At 44.3% G+C, this 16,976-nt stretch overlaps 1 protein-coding gene across 2 annotated transcripts in view; it reads right to left on the bottom strand.

The window, feature by feature from the left end:
- The window catches only part of LOC112253063 (disintegrin and metalloproteinase domain-containing protein 12), a 133,747-nt gene that overhangs the window by 31,934 nt on the left and 84,837 nt on the right, over window positions 1–16,976 (bottom strand). For both annotated transcript variants that reach the window (XM_024424940.2, XM_024424941.2), the window contains exons 5-11: window positions 15,607–15,683; window positions 13,596–13,785; window positions 12,244–12,309; window positions 10,694–10,765; window positions 10,231–10,400; window positions 9,940–10,024; window positions 6,887–7,035 (exon numbers count right to left, since the gene is read on the bottom strand). In XM_024424940.2, the coding sequence (XP_024280708.1) occupies window positions 6,887–7,035; window positions 9,940–10,024; window positions 10,231–10,400; window positions 10,694–10,765; window positions 12,244–12,309; window positions 13,596–13,785; window positions 15,607–15,683 (809 nt within the window). The remainder of the gene's footprint in view (window positions 1–6,886; window positions 7,036–9,939; window positions 10,025–10,230; window positions 10,401–10,693; window positions 10,766–12,243; window positions 12,310–13,595; window positions 13,786–15,606; window positions 15,684–16,976) is intronic.

Genomic DNA, 16,976 nt, shown 5'->3' with positions numbered 1-16,976 from the left:
TAAGGCCATTCTACTGCCAATGTTTGTCTATGGAGATTGTATGGATGGGTGTTCGATTTTATACACCTGTCAGCAACATGTGTGCCAGAAATTGCAGAATCCACTCATTTGAAGGGGTATCCACATATATATATATATTTGTTTATATAGTGTAAACTGTATGTATACATAAGTAGGAAAGTAAGAAATAAAAACATCCTAAATGTGGACAAAAAATATGTCTGTAACAGCTGTCCTCCCTGGGGTTTCTGTGCTGTCAGAGTGTTTTCCTCAGGCTGTACTGTACGTACCGAACAACCAACCAACCACAGGACAGACGGATACACACTGCTGCTTCACCTCATTATCAACCCCTGTCCTCCTCTAACCTCCCTCCCATCACCCTGACAACTCTGACAGTAGGAGACTAAAGCCAAAGAACAGAACACTGGACGTGACAAATCTGTAATAACAGTACTATAAATGGCAGCAGGTGGGCTGAGCCAGAGACACACAGGCCTATATAGCCACTTTACTGTTTCACTCTAGGCTGGTTCACCTTCAGTATGTAAAGCTGGCTAATGATACAGTATGAAGGAGTGGTATTGGCACAAGCGACTGGCACAAAAGAAAATGCTTTGAGTAAGTCTGGTATCTGAGAGTGAGTGGTGTTGTGAGTGGTGAAGATGATGGAGGGTTGGCTTTGGACAGGCGGCAGTTTCAAAAGCCTTTTTAAGACCAACAGAGGTTTAGAAGGACTGGTACTAAACTAGGACGTTGGTTTGGGCTGAGCAAGATGGTCAGGAGGGTGACCGCTGGCATGGGATTGTGGAACAGCTGACATCAGACATGACTGCTTCAAAGAGTCAGAGGATTAAAAGGACTGAGAGTCTTGGCACTGGGTGGACCAGGTTGGTAAACTTGACATTGTGTGGACCAAAGAAGGTTTGAGGCTAAACCTTGACGTTAGACAGAATCACTTCCTTTAACGTGACACAGACTCGGGTTGTAGCTAAAACTTGGCATCGGGTTTGTGAGGGCATCTGTGATGCTTCTCCTCAGCCTAGGGGGGATTTGGCAGCTGTAATTCTATGGACATTGCACTGTCATCAGTTCACTCTTTAGTGGGCCCGCTAGGGGCCAAGAGATAAGGGGAGCTAGCCAGGAAACCCACTGTGCCCCCTCCTTACTACTGAGGAAAAACCCACTGAACTCTCACTCACTACAACTCCCTGGGAGTACACATCGTGCTGTCCTACACAGTCCACCCATCACCTCTGAAACACCTCTGTGAGTATCAAGTGTATCTTCGCCTCCCAGTGATGACCAGCACCACGCCAACCTGTCTGCTTCATTCATCCACTTGGTTCTAAGTATGTTTACCTCCAAAGAACAAGGTCTACAAACTACACAGAGCTTGGCTGCTCTTTAGGGAAGAACCAAAGTGAGATGGAGCAGGCCTACACCAAGCCACTGAGCAGGCCCTCGTAAATAGCATGCTTGCTGCTGATAACACACCAGAGTGGTGGAGACCCCTGATCTGTGTGGGGAAAAACACAATACTTAACTCCACAAGCAGACAAAGCAATCTGCTGCGACCAGCCTAAGACCGTCCATCATCTCCTACCCAGCTGAGCACCCAGAGAAGGTCCAGCAGGCTTAGGAAGAGGTGTGGGCCCTGCTCGCTAGTCCCCTCTAGTCCTTTAATACAGCTATGGAATGTGGATCCCCCTACACCCTAGTGACTGTTGTTACAGCTGATGCCACGTGCCGGCTACGCAGTCCAGAAAATTATATTACGAGGAACTATACATTAGCTTAAAACGCCCACGTTTTCTCCATGAGCAATCAAGCAATGTAGATCTAATTAGGACTAGGAGGTGTTGGGGCGTTGGGGCAGATGCCACATATTGGTCGTAGAGTATATCCATTTCAAACATAGTCATCTTGCAGGGCTTGATTGACAGCCAGTATGAGAGGCAATAGGGTTGTTATTTCACAAGTAAATAAGGTTATTCATAAAAGCTGACACAGAAGCTAATTCATATTCTGATCACGCCTTGATAGCTCATATGATGAATGGCCGTTCATATCTTACTTAGAGCAGTGGCAATGATGACAGACAGCATCTTTTGTACTCCCCGGGGCTCAAACGCTGACAGCCTTTGTTATTACTAACAGGAGTTCAATGCCAGGCAGACACACAGATGGAAAGAGCAAATGGATATCATCTGATGTGCTCTTTCGTCAGCAGGACTGATCTATAGGAAATTACACAGAATTAATTTCCATTTTTTTCTTGGAATGCTTTGAAAGTAAAGGGGAGAAGAACAATCTGCAGTCATTTTCAGGTTGCCAATGTAACATGCCTAGTAAGTCTCCGTTGACTTCTGACATAGAGGATTTTGGGACCATCTGCATCTGTGCTCATGTCACAAATGCAGAGGTATCACAGTCACCCTGATATGGCACCATTGTACTGAGGCAGAGTTTGGGCTGTTACCGCTGGTGACTAACAGTAGCGCATCTCTGAATCTAGCCTACATCAGTGGGCCCAGAAGACTGTTAGTCTGATCAAGTCAAACAAGGAGCCACTGGGTTCAGTGGCTGAGTAAATGCCACGGCGGAGAGGGGGCTGGCATGGATGTCTGTTGACAAAGGAGGTACTAGAACGGGGTGTTTTCCTCTGTTGGAGTGATACACCATGCTGTCTTTGGGTCTCTTTACACAGGAGACTAGAACAGCCATCTGCCCCTCGAAACCTTGCTCCAAAACTAACTATGTTGGTGAGACCAGTCTAACCTTTAAGCAGATGTGGAACTATGCTGTAGTGTTGGCACTGGTCCACTCAGACAGTTAAGGGAACTGTGTACCCCTCAAATCCAGCCCAGGGCATTACCCAAAACATCTGCTCATCAACCACCAACTTTCTCTAGATTCTCCACAACATAAAAGTATACTGTTACTCACAGACACAGATGCACGGACGCATGTTGGCACTCAACTCAGTCAACCAACCCCATAATTAGTAATGTTCCCTCAATTTCCGTCCTACCTTGACACTGGTAGTAATTTTCCCCCTCTCCAGAGGTTCACCATGAGTGTGCAGCCCAGTTTTACACCCTGCTGTGGGTCTGGGCTCTTCTAAATTACACATGATACAGCCACCTAACTGGGACTACCACTAGCTGCCACAAATGACACAATCCACTAGCATGACAAGTACCCACATTTACATTTTACATTTGAATCATTTAGCAGACGCTCTTATCCAGAACGACGTACAGGAGCAATTAGGGTTAAGTGCCTTTCAGCTAGTCGGCTCAGGGATTTGAACCAGCGACCTTTCGGTTACTGGTCCGATGCTCTTATCCACTTTTAAGCCCCCACATCAAACACCATCCCTGTGGCTTTCTCAGCTCTTGCTCTAAGTATTGTCGAACTTCAAATCTGGAGGCAAGTCAACACACCTCTCTTTGGGATCTACTGTAGGTGCTGTATTCAAACAACACCCCTAACGTTATATCCCCACTAAGCAAGCCCACCACATCTCTCTTTGGGATCTACTGTAGGTGCTGCAAGCCCACCACATCTCTCTTTATTCTGTAGGTGCTGTATTCAAACAACAACAAGCCCACCACATCTCTCTTTGGGATCACACCCCTAACTTTATATCCCCACTAAGCAAGCCCACCACATCTCTCTTTGGGATCTACTTTATATCCCTGTAGGTGCATTCAAACAACACCCCTAACTTTATATCCCCACTAAGCAAGCCACCACATCTCTCTTTCTCTTTGGGAACAACACCCCTAGCAAGCCCACCACATCTCTCTTTGGGATCTACTGTAGGTGCTGTATTCTAAAACAACAACCCCACCACATCTCTCTTTGGGATCTACTGTAGGTGCTGTATTCAAACAACACCCCTAACTTTATATCCCCACTAAGCAAGCCCACCCCATCTCTGTCTCTCTCTCTCTCTCCCTCCTATCTCTCGCACTGTTCTTCTATAACAAATAAAACACTGTAAATAAAAAAGGCACAGTTCCCTCAGTGTTTGTCTAGCCTGGTAAAAACCTCCTCTGTGGATCTCACTCTGAGCCCTGTTCCTCATTACAGCTGGCAGCGTCAGTGATAATCACGTCATTTAGATGCAGCCTGTCCTTCGCTCCATTAGCAAGTCTGACTAAAGAATGTCCCCGACACAACACCCAGGCAGCTACACAGGGTTCACTGTCTGCCTGCTCCTCACATTCTGAGAATGCATAAGGACTGAGGGATAGATAGAGACAGAGTGCACTGTGGGTAAAGAAGGCATAAAACGGTGAGGAGGAAATTAGTTTCGGATTGGATTGCTGAAATGACTGGTTTTGTCAACAAGCCACTGTAAATTCAGCCCGGAGGAGGATGTGTTTGACTGGCTGAAATAAGGCATTGCATATCCAGCTGATGTACTGTGTGTTTATTGGTGTATGATGTGTACACACACATGCACACACGCACAGACACGCACACACAGACATGCAGACACACAGTGTGTATATTCAGTATACACACTAAGACAGAATGTCAGTTGCTATGCCTTATTTCTTGTCTCGTGTGTGCTCAGTGGCCTTTCAGCTGAAGTGAACTGAGGACGATGAAGGATTGTTCCCATTGGTCCCTGATACTGTTGAAATAGGGCATTGTCTGAGTTCTAATCTGACTGGGGTTTAGCCCTGAGGTTCTCGAGTAGAACATACAGAGATAAACAATGTCTTCCCTCAGAAAAAGACAGGGTAGTACAGTATTGCTTTATCTGAACTGTCTTGCACAAAGTGTATCAATCAAAGCACATGTTGTGTTAACATATGAAATAGCCGTCTCCCAAAACTAACTTCAAAGAAACTAGATTATTTTGCATGTACTTATTAAGGTCCTGCATACTCTAATAGTGGTGAAGGATGCTTATGCATTCATTTCATGCCTTAATGGATCATTTTTGGTCACACTTTGTTCTGCTTGCTAAGGTTACAATTAGGGTTAGAATAAGGGTTTGGGTTAGGGCTAGGGAAGAGGTATGTTTAGGGTTAGAATAAGGGTTTGGGTTAGGGCTAGGGAAGAGGTACGTTTAGGGTTAGAATAAGGGTTTGGGTTAGGGCTAGGGAAGAGGTATGTTTAGGGTTAGAATAAGGGTTTGGGTTAGGGAAGAGGTATGTTTAGGGTTAGGATAAGGGTTTGGGTTAGGGCTAGGGAAGAGGTACGTTTAGGGTTAGGATAAGGGTTTGGGTTAGGGCTAGGGAAGAGGTATGTTTAGGGTTAGGATAAGGGTTTGGGTTAGGGCTAGGGAAGAGGTACATTTAGGGTTAGGATAAGGGTTTGGGTTAGGGCTAGGGAAGAGGTACGTTTAGGGTTAGGATACGGGTTTGGGTTAGGGCTAGGGAAGAGGTACGTTTAGGGTTAGGATAAGGGTTTGGGTTAGGGCTAGGGAAGAGGTACGTTTAGGGTTAGGATAAAGGTTAAGGTTAGGGTTAGTTGAAATGTTACTGATAGTCTGTAGAGCATCTACAGATGGATTATCCAAATAAAGTGTTACCCACTTTTTTTCAATTCATGTTGCATGAGGATAACTGAATGAGCTCAATGCCAAGTGGTGCACACAGTTTTCAGTTGGCCTATTTTTTAGGTAAAAGGTCGTATTATTTTCTCTGGCTGACACTCGAAGGGCGGATAATGTCTTTCGCTTATTCAAAGACCTGCTGGCATTTTCGAAGGATGCCCTCGCAAGCCCTGTGCGGTTTCCTCCCAGTGGGTCGCTATGTTGTTTTATGAGCACATCATTGAGAATTGTGTTACTATGTTTTTCATGGCCTGGCTCCAATGACAACGGTGAGAGCCTGGTCCAGTGAATACACAGCAAGCCCAGAGACAAGAGGGGCCGTCGTCGACAGGCTGTGAATCAGCTGCGTCCGACTGCCGCCCACAACCCTCAGATCCTACCCATGATCCTCAGCGGCACAGTTCCGAACAGGAGGCAGCGACACGTCCTTTACCTAAGCCCCCCTCGGATGTACTGCTCAGGAAGCAGCTGAATTTCTACATTTCCAATTCTGATGGCAATAACAGACTCCACTGCTTGGGCACCCGTCTGTCTATCTACCTGACATCTAGTTTCCCCTTTTCCCTCCTCTTTCCCTCTCTCACAAGGCTGTAAAATACATCCCAAACACATCCATCCGTCTGCAAGTCCACTCATCAGATAAAACAAATTGCCATCAGATCAAGGGTGAAATCTCCTAATACGCGCAGGGTACACCTTATCTGACTACTGTTTACTAAGGAACAGTCACATGGTCCATCACTCGCGGCAGCTGCATTATCACGAGATCCCAGGCTGGGAACGGGGAGAGAATCTGTGAGCAGCCTCTCTGTCTTCAGGCTGGGAGGTTGGTCCCAGCCCTCAGCAACATGCATGACCATCCACACATTAACAATGACACACACAGGGAGCTAGTGTTTACATGAGATAACCCTGTATAAGCCGGCAGGTGATTCATCTTGTCTATATGGTCTGTTAACACAAGGTTCAAAAAAGTAGCTCATTTATTCTGAAAAGTTGGGGAATGAATGGGAATTCATTTGCATGCTGGTAAAGTATACGGCTGATTTGGGAGTTAAAGGCTAAGTTAAACTGCTACACATTGATGAGACAAAAGGGACTATCAGAGTTTAGACGGAAAATGAAAATTACAAGGTTGATGTAACCATTTCAATTCGAGCCAGTACAGACAAACTGAAACCTCAATTTTCTGAAATTGACTGGAATTGGTATAGCTGACCTACCATCCAGTTTTTATAGCACATTTTTATACACAGTTTTTATAATCCATTAATATGAATGGACTGGACCATTGGCATCACTCACCCAGTGGAGGGGGTCATGATACAGCCCCCGCGGTCCACTGTCATCCTGCAGCCACACCCCCGCTCTGGAGTGTCGTGGTTCATGCCAAAGTTGTGCCCCAGCTCATGTGCTAAAGTCACAGCCGCGCCCAGGGGATTATCCGAATGATCCTACAGAAAAAAACACATTCATAATCTGTCGAAAAAACGAAATGGAGAAAAAACACAACTGAGAAAACACATTTCTGTACTTTGTTCTGTGAATCTTTCTGAAAACCATTAGTAACTATTGTATAATGACTGCTTTGTGTCATGTTTAGCAGGAATAGCTAAGTAGAAGCACAATATTTAGTTCATTGAGCTCGGCGGATATAAACAGCTACAAGGTCCAGTAATACAGTTCACTACACATCTACATATCTATCTTAGTTCGCTTGACTCTACAGGCTCACAGTGGTTCCATTAGGTGCCACTGATCCACATGTCATTAGACATTCTGCACATGGAGGATGGGAGCTCATCGGAGGCTGTCTGCTGTTCCCTCACCAGCCCCAACCAACCCCAATCACACACTACTGCCGGTGGGGACAGATGCTGGGGAGCAATATAAACCTGCTGCATTATGACATTTTAGTGCACCGATAAGCTAGACCACTGTCCTTCAGAAGGAGACAGGGCAGAGGGAGGGGAGGGGGTGTAGTGAGATAGGGAGAAGGACAGAGGGAGGGGAGGGGGTGTAGAGAGATAGGGAGAAGGGCAGAGTGAGGGGAGGGGTGTAGAGAGAGAAATAGGGAGAAGGGCAGAGGGAGGGGAGGGGGTGTAGAGAGATAGGGAGAAGGGCAGAGGGAGGGGGTGTAGAGAGATAGGGAGAAGGGCAGAGTGAGGGGAGGGGTGTAGAGAAATAGGGAGAAGGGCAGGGAGAAGGGCAGAGTGAGGGGAGGGGGTAGGGAGAAGGCCAGAGGGGGAGGGGGGTAGAGAGATAGGGAGAAGGGCAGAGAAATAGGGAGAAGGGCAGAGTGAGGGGAGGGGGTGTAGAGAGATAGGGAGAAGGCCAGAGGGAGGGGAGGGGGTGTAGAGAGATAGGGAGAAGGGCAGAGTGAGGAAACCCAGGAAAAATTTGACAAACGTATCAGACAGAGAAATGCAGAGATGAGTGCAGAGTGAGAATGGAATGAGACTGAAAAAAAGAGTGGCAAAGACACTGAGACACAAAGAGAAGAAAGTGAGGGAACACTAGAAGTGAAGGTAAGACCAGCTGCTGAAGCTTGCTGCACAGTTAAGTGCAGAGAATGTACAGCAGCACACACAATGGTGGTATAAATTATGAAGGTCCCTCCCCATGGAACTTTACCCACTATGTGCGTGTGTGTCTTTATTAAGCCACACCAGGTGAACCACAGCCACTAAGCCATAAATGATGTATAGACACACTGAAACATACACACACACACACACACACACACACCAAGCTCTGAATTTAATAGGGGAAACTGGAGACAGAAAGACTTGTCTCAGTCATATAATGTTTCCCCTACATGTATGTGGACGCTGTCATCCAACGTGACGTAACAAGGCACAAAAAGTAGGCATATGAATCAGCCATAGGTCCATATGTCTCTAGACAGCCCCACAACTAGTCTGATTTCAGGTGTTGTGTACAGAGGCCTTGATTATTGTCCATGAGAAATGCATTCCTTTTCCCTTTAAAAAGGAGGGCCCTGATTACGGAGCCGCATGGCGGGACCAGTTTCCTGGGGTTTTACAGGGAGAACGCTATGTCTCTCACAGCCCTGTCATGTTTATGAGAGGTCTCATGGATGTCACTGAATGGTGCGGAACATACTGCACGCATCACGGTTGAGTGCCCCCATCACAAGCACTGTAATTGTAGAATCAATGAGAGTGAATTGACGTAGTCGAAGTCAGAGTCAGCCCTTCTAGGCTAGCTGCGATGGGGACAACACGATAGGGTTAGTTTGGTCATGAAAGGGTTTTACGGTCTTTCTGATATCGTTTACAGACATGCAGGGGGATATTTTATCTCCCAAAACAAGATGATTGTATTTTGTTTACATTTAACGACCAAACATTTGTTTAAAAACCCAGTGAAGTACAAACTGTGAAATTCAACCTACATGTGGAGTAAATAAAGAGGGTTGGAGTTAATTATAACATATGGTGGAATATGAAGAGGTTTGGCCCTATAACTCCATACATGGTTCTGTAATCCTGCTCCAAGCCTTCGCCATGTGTGAGTAATCGGAAGAACAAACATCTGGAAATATCCAGCCAACCCTGGCCAGAAGAAAAACATATCTATTAAAGAGATTTTCTGGTACTTTTGTATACTTTTTGGCCAGTAGTTCTGAAAGTAGCGCTCGCGAGACAAAAGTTGCGTACTACATCATTAATGTGCAGATATATGCATCACGTTATTGCTCTCTCTCTCACTCTCTCTCTCTCTCTCTGCTGTGTGTACATCTGGCTAGCTGTCACTCAAATGGAGAGGGGCTGAAGCTTTATTGGCTAGAACTTGAATTGCTAGAGGGCTGGCCCACGTGGGGAAAATGGTATCAGGTGATACAGCGGGGATGGAAACACAGCTCACTTTGCTCATTGAACTTAACTGTGTGGGTTGTGCATGGTAGTGAGTAAAGGGCATTCTATTTTGACCTATAGTATGTCCTGGCACAAATAATGTATCACCCCTCATAAACATTTCAATGCGTCTTGTTTAAGCTCTGTGACTTACCTCAAACCCACATCGGCCTACATTTATAACTGGACTGGTTGGTTCAATTATTTCAAATGACCTTGGATGGTGTGTGTGTGTGTGTATGTGTGTGTGTGTGTGTGTTTGTGTGTGTGCGCGTGATTGCATCTGTGTGTACTTGGGTGTGAATATCCTGGTGTTTACATCATTTCCTCCGACCCTCCACCAAACAATGAACGGTGAACACATTTTCTTTACACGGTGCCTCTGGATAGTGATAAGCTGAGCTCTGAACAATATCAATGCGGTTGATAGCATCAGACGGAATAGAGGAGGAACACCAAGGTTCAGCTTATACTCACCATGACGATGCCTCCAGACTGCTCCACTGTACACATGCTCATGATGGGGGCCATGCCAATGGTGGTACCCTGGAAGTACACCCCACTGGGGGGAAGGGGATCGAGGAGAGGTATAGATGGTGACTTCAGGGATTAAATACATACGAATAATCCAATCATAGCCTATTCGTATCCCAAATCACAAACAAGGGAATTGAACTGTATGGGAGGTAGAACTTGCGTGTGTCTCTTTGTCTGAGTGTGTGCTTCATGTGTGTGATTATGCGTTCATGTGTACTGTAGGATCTCCACCTGATGAGCTGAGCGTTGTCGTGTGATTTTGTAGGCAGTAGTTTGACTTTCCTCCAGTCTAGGAACTCATGCAGGGTGTTGAAGGGGTCCTGAGTGACAGGACACTTATCAGCGTCGCTCCACACCTCCAGGCCCACTAAGGCCACACGGATGTTCAGGACCCTATAGAACTGAGGAGGAGGAGGAGAGGGCCAGTGAGTAGAAGGATGCATATGTAAATCTGTCCAACAATGTATTTTTGGACAGATTTACATAAACATGTAGTATGGATGACTTGCTTGGGACCCTTATACTGGCGATCTATCGATAGCTGTAAAACACCATTTTAGATAGACTAAAATCAGTTGTGAGAGACTGACAGTAATATATTAGCCTGATGTGGCATTAATCTTTACTGCCAGAGGTATTTCTATTTTAAACATAAGATGGATCTCTGCTGTGCATTGGGAGGTGGAGGTTTTACCTTGTCCACGTAATTGGCTATCTCTGCCAGTCTCTGCTTCACCCTCTCAATGTCCTTCCCCTGTTTCTGAAACTGAACACACAACCACCAGGTTAACATTATTATTATTATGCAGTACTGAAAACTGGGTTCAATATCATTTGAACAAGTGTGACCATGAGACATCGCCACGTCGCGACATTTACCTCCATTTCTTTCCACAGAAATGGACTGATTGTTTTGGTACACCAACTTTTCCAACATGACTATTGCTATGATCATTGTTATTTTTATATCATATAATCATTATTATAGTATTCTTTATGTTAGCTTCATAAGAACACAAACGCTCCAGAGTCTGGTTATCATATAATTTACTGCCAATCCTTCTTTGTGAACTGGGATCCTCAAAGGACATCGTTTAAGGGGAATCTCCCATTTATGGAGTGTTTTGAAAGTTTATCGTAAACGCTAATGTGTGTGCTAATTATACCTTAGAGTTAAGTGTTAGCCAGTGTAATGTCAGCTGTGCAATAGTATTGCCATTCAAGTGTATTACCATTCAATTGTACATGGCAAGCAGATCTTCTGCTTGTCGAGGTAACATGCTGTTACTAAACTCTGCCAAATACTCAGATATGTGAGTAATGTGAGTAGTTAATGGGCATTTTACCCTGTGTTTGAGGTGTCTGGCCTTCGGCCCCAAGTCAAGGCTATTTTGCTATTTTTGGCACAAGTAAGTTAATTTATATTTTTTCAACAAAGTATTTTTGGAAAATATTGGTTCTCAGTTTTCCTCATCATGTATATTTTCTCCTTTACACAAGCTAGTACAGTATAATGGTACTTCTATGCAGTAAGGGCCATAAGTTCCAGATACCCTGTATCTTCAACCTGTCTGAGAGAGAAGGCATAACACGTTGGACAGGTTGTCAAGCTGCGATCAATCTGGATCTGGGCTGATCTCACAGTGGGAAAGAAACAATTGGCAAGTCAACGGGGAGCATGTGCACTGGCAGAAATAGCATGTAAGAGGCGTCGGATGCAATCAATGTTGAGACAGACTCTCCTTTTTCATCCCACTGTGCATCCACCTGCTTGACTGTCCTAAGTGTAAGCCTACTTAACCGAACAATCCAACCTGCCCCTTATAGAGCTGAAGAAGCAAATGGGTTCTCTCCTCCTCTCTTCAAGTTCAGGTCAACAGCATCAGCTAGGGGCAGCCAAGGGAAATCCCAGTGCGAGCCTTTCTCTCCTTCTTCTGCATCCACACCGTTTCCTGTTTCCTGTCTAGTCCACTGGGGAATCATTCAGCACTTCCTGTGGAATACGGCTGCCACCGACGACCACACTGAGTGCAGCAGCACACTGACCTAATTCTACCGTTACCAAGGTGGATTTGTTCTTGCGTTCTTAGTCTCGCCTATTTTCTGCAGCAAAGTCTGTGTGGCTTACATCCTCATGCCCATCTCTAGCCATTGTGAATGGGCAAACCACATAGGCATGGTAATGATGAGGGCTGATAACAGGACTTTTATACATGCATTATAAATACATTATAGATACATTACCTCTCTGTTGTCTGCAACGATGACCAGCTCTACATATTTGGTAGTTTTCTGAGCGTGCCTCTTGTTCTGTCATGCAGAAAGAGGGAGAGTGGGAGAGAGAGGGGGGGGACATAGGATTCTAAATTTAACCACCCTACTCAAGATCCTCCATGGTCTTTTTTGAGCACTGTAAACAACGCACACTTACGCACAACTTCCTGTGAGTCCACAGTGGGTTCTTTATGTTAAAGCTACTTCAAAAACATTGCTTATTAATCTTTCAAAAGGCTTCTGTCACGGCATCACCTTTGATTTCAACTTCGCATTAACCGCCTACACACCAGTGGTGAAAGCTTCACAAAAAAAGCCTATTATTCATCTGCTGAGTCACACAGACAGCAGACGCTTTTCTATGAAATATCTTGGTCACCTATTTTAGTACTCCTGCGTTTTTCATAGAGAGATTTTAAAGCATTAGCATTGAAAGCTGCTGATTCACTGTGTCAGTGAGTGTCTTGGTTATTGTTTCTGAGGGAAAAGGGAGGACCAGGATTAAGGGTGGATGCAGGTACTGTGGTAATGGACCTGTTTACCTGCTACATGGAGACTGGTGTGGGGAGCAGAGCCCACGCTCCTGCCTTTGGCCCTGATATAGGACTCTGGAGCCAGGGTGAGAGGGAGAGAGTAAGGCCAAGGTTGGATCTCTACCATGGTTCATATGCTGGTCTGAGCTCCAATCCAGGTACAAAACCAATCCAGTTTAAGCCCTGGTTCCTGATCAGTCCAGTCACAGCCACAGCGAAAAATTGCTGTCATTGTATTTAATCGATCCTAGTGCCACAAAAAGCTGTTTCACCAACAATAAGTTTGATCCTACCTCTAATGCAATAGCTATAAAGCCAAGCATTATTTTACAAATTAACATTTAACATCTCCCTAAGGCTTCCCATTACAAAACAAAAATAATATCAGCCTGTTTCAAATGGTGTCATGTATTACATCAGAGAAATTAAGAAGTGTTCCTACGAATCTTGTAAGTCGGCAGATAAATTGATTCCCCCATTCATGAAAGATGGCCTCCTCTTCACTCTGTTATCAAACCCAGAACCCTGTGTACAGCTGGTATCAGAAAGCTGTCTGGACGACAACGTCACACGTCCTTTAGCCCACGCTCCAGACCAACTAAAACATCAATCCATTATCAAGCTCTGCCTTTTCAACACTTCTACATCTAATGATTCTTCCGGGGAGCTTCATCACGAACAGTGTTGTTAATGGAATCCTACAATATTACTAAAGTGGTATTTGATGGAGGTTATCTGAATGGTCGGATGAAAAACTCAGATGCTGCTGAAGTTGATGACGAGCCTTACCCTGGTACTGAATGTTCTGAAAGGGCTTCTCAGATGGTTGTCAGGGGTAACAGAGGACATGTTGAAGCCATGACCACAGGTTCCGGGGGACAGGTTGAGGTTTTCCCCGCGGTAGATGATGTGTTTATTATTGTCCTGGTACAACGATGGTTCAAGGATGAAGGTCTTATTTTGAAGTGAGATGAAACCCCTGGAAGAGAAGGGAAGACAAGGTACAGTAATGCTGTTCAACAGATCTGGCATAATGCATTGGCAGTGTGGACAGGGCAGTATGTGACCTGATTCTGTGGAAAACAAGTCAATGATTAAGGTATTTCTCTATGTTAAGGATGTGGTTCTTTAATCTGGTGTTAGCAAATAAAACCCAAAAGTCTGGCATGAATCACATATCAGGCCTAGTTTCAGGAGGGCAAATACATTGCAGATGATGTGTTTTAAAACCCAAATGATTTCTTAATTCCACATGTTTACTTTCCTGGCTGTGAGCAGTGCGGGTGGGTCAATTTTCTGGACCTTTTACACAATTACTACATTAACATTGTTTTCCACAGAAAAAAACATCTTTCCGGTTTTGATTGAATATGGTATAACCCACAATGTTCCTTGGTTCCTTGAGATGTGTAAAGGCTGTGGGCTCTGCCCCAGTCACTCCCTAGCCACACACATAGTCACTTCCTAGGGTGTGTTCAGCTCACTTCAACATTTTCTACGTTGTGTGACAGTTTGTATCGAACGACACATTTCCTCAAAACGGTGTGCACCGTTCTTCAACAGCCTTTGAGGTAGATTTGCTCCTGTTTGGTGGGTGTGGCGAGTTGTGGCCGAATCAATATGGGTGTGACCATCTGAAATCTCAAAACTCATGCAGCAAACTACATTTATGGTAACTGCTCTAAGGCCCACAATAATCACAGCTTTTTCAACTGGTCGTTCAGTACCGTTTCCGTTGAGTTTAACATTGCACATCGTTCTGTCGTACTGAACGTAAGCCTGGTTTGAGTGTGTCAGGAAGGGGGAAGCCATCTTGATTATTGACTGCATTTGTGGGCAGAAATGTTTGTAACTAGGAAACTGTTTATAGTTGAAATGCTATTTTTAAGGCTTACTGATACATTTGTTTTTTTCCCTCTGTACTACCTTTCCTTTGGATTAATACACAGCCTAACAACTCAACTGGAAAAATCTTTATTTCCTTTCTTGCGGCTGGATTATTTAGATTTTAGCTTTTTTGAGGGACTGAACTAATGGCTCTTAGTGCAATAACTCAGTCAATGTAAATGGACCCACTGACCTACAGTAGATTCAACTGCCCGAAATGTGTTCTTAGGCCAACCAAAACTCTGAAACAATTTGTTTTGGCATCAAAGCCAAGCCACATATTGCTCGTCAAACATCTGTCTGCCTCAAGGATTTTGTCATGAGGTACAAGATTTAAAAAAAGAAAGCATTACCAGTAAAACGCCATTGGGGTGGACTCTTCAGCTACAGCAATACTTCTAGTTCAGGTGTATTACCGCTAAATGTTCCTAGTCATTAGCTTTTATTGTGTTGTTAAAAGGATAATGGCATATTAAACGTTTTCTCGTCACATAATGCATCTGTAGTTTTGGGGTAATTAAACAGGAGATGAGCGTACGTCAGCAGGCTTTCTGTTGCTGTTACCACTCAGTCAGGCAGGCAGCTTTATTACTTCCAGGTGGCTATTAGGCACAGACACATGCCCAGAGGAGAGGACAGACACATAGGCCATCATTGTAAATAATAATTTGTTCTTAACTAACTTGCTTAGTTAAATAAAGGTTAAATAAAAAATGTTATAAAAATAATCACTGGGTGGCCCAGACCAAGTCCATTTTCTCTGTCTAGGGATCGCTTATATACACTGGTGGACTCTTCTATACTCTTGGGTAAGTGGACACTCATACCTGATTGTTGACAGAGCTTTAAGGGCCAGTTACACAGTATGTCTGACTGAGGCTGCTGGGATCTTATAGAGTGAAGTGTTACTTACCGGAGTCCAGAGCAGGTGCTGAGAGTGACGTCAGAGTTAGCGTGGCCCTCCACTTCTCCATGGTAGTAGCAGTTCTTCTAAAAAACACCATCATGGCACTCAAATCAGATTTGAACTGTGTCAGGACGTTCTTCACTATGCTATAGTATAGGGTAAATCCATTTGAATTCAAACAGTTTTTGACAGCAACCATTTTGATATGAATTAAATGTTTGTCATTTCCAATTAGAAATTTGACTTGATTTGCACAAATGAAAATGTCCATTAATTATAATCCACTTAATAATTCACATTTCCTTTTGCGGCAGGTTCATTTTCCTGCTGTAGCAAACTGGCTCAAATTAAGATACTACATCTGTATTGAAATCTTAGAACTATAGATAATAGGGGGCGCTAGTGATCAAGACATGGAGTAGGTCATGTTTTTCCGAGCTCATGCTGAAATTGCATTTTAAATTTTTATTTTTATTTTTTACTTTGACCCAAAAAGAACTAGGAAACACAGCCATTGAATGACTTGCTTTACTCTGTTCAACTTTTATTTTTGTTTTAATGTATAAATGCCGCATAACCTGCAAAAGTTTACGTTTCATCGGAGTCACTGACGAAAGAGAAAAACTAGGCCCAAGACGAGGAGCTTGTGTGCTTCAACAAATGGATTCGAAGGCCGAGATTCTTGCTTCTCCATCTATACTCAAGTCGGAACTCAAGGAGGCGCTCAGTGAGGACTTTCATTTTATTAAGTCGATATTACAAGCAGTCAAGAATGAGCTCACAAAGCATACAGCAATGGTTCGTACTGAACTGGATACAGTTAAGAAAACTGTCTCCGACATGGAACAAGGCTTGTCAACATGCTCAGACGACACGACTATGCTACAAACTCGATAAGAAGCTCGAAACTGATGTGGCTAGCCTTAAGGAACAATTCATACATCTACAAGGTTATATGCGAAGATCCCATTTCAGGATCATGGGGGTAGCTGAGGACCAGGGCTCAAGTTCTACTTCATCGGTCTCAAAATTATTGAAGGAAGCCCTCAAATTGGATAAATACATCATTGTAGACTGCTCACATCGGGGCTCTCAAGCAAGAAAGCCTGGCAGAAAACCTTGCGTCATTGTGGCTAAACTACACTACTATCAGGATTGTATTGATATTATTCGGCATGCCAGAGAATTAGGCCCACTTTGATGCAACGGAGCATCCATCTCTATCTTCTCAGACTATGCCCCCCAGCGTTGCTTGTGACCGTGCCGCTTCAACAATGTCAAGAGTCTGCTCTGTGAACGTTAGGCAATGTTAGGTATGGTGTAGCTTTTCCCTTTTCCTGCACGGCTCCGTATAACATACAACAGCACAGAGAAAG

Source organism: Oncorhynchus tshawytscha, linkage group LG06 (genome assembly GCF_018296145.1).
Source record: "Oncorhynchus tshawytscha isolate Ot180627B linkage group LG06, Otsh_v2.0, whole genome shotgun sequence".
Lineage (NCBI taxonomy): Eukaryota > Metazoa > Chordata > Actinopteri > Salmoniformes > Salmonidae > Oncorhynchus > Oncorhynchus tshawytscha.
Note: the sequence above shows the minus strand (reverse complement) of the source record. Positions and strands in the feature narration are given on the sequence as shown.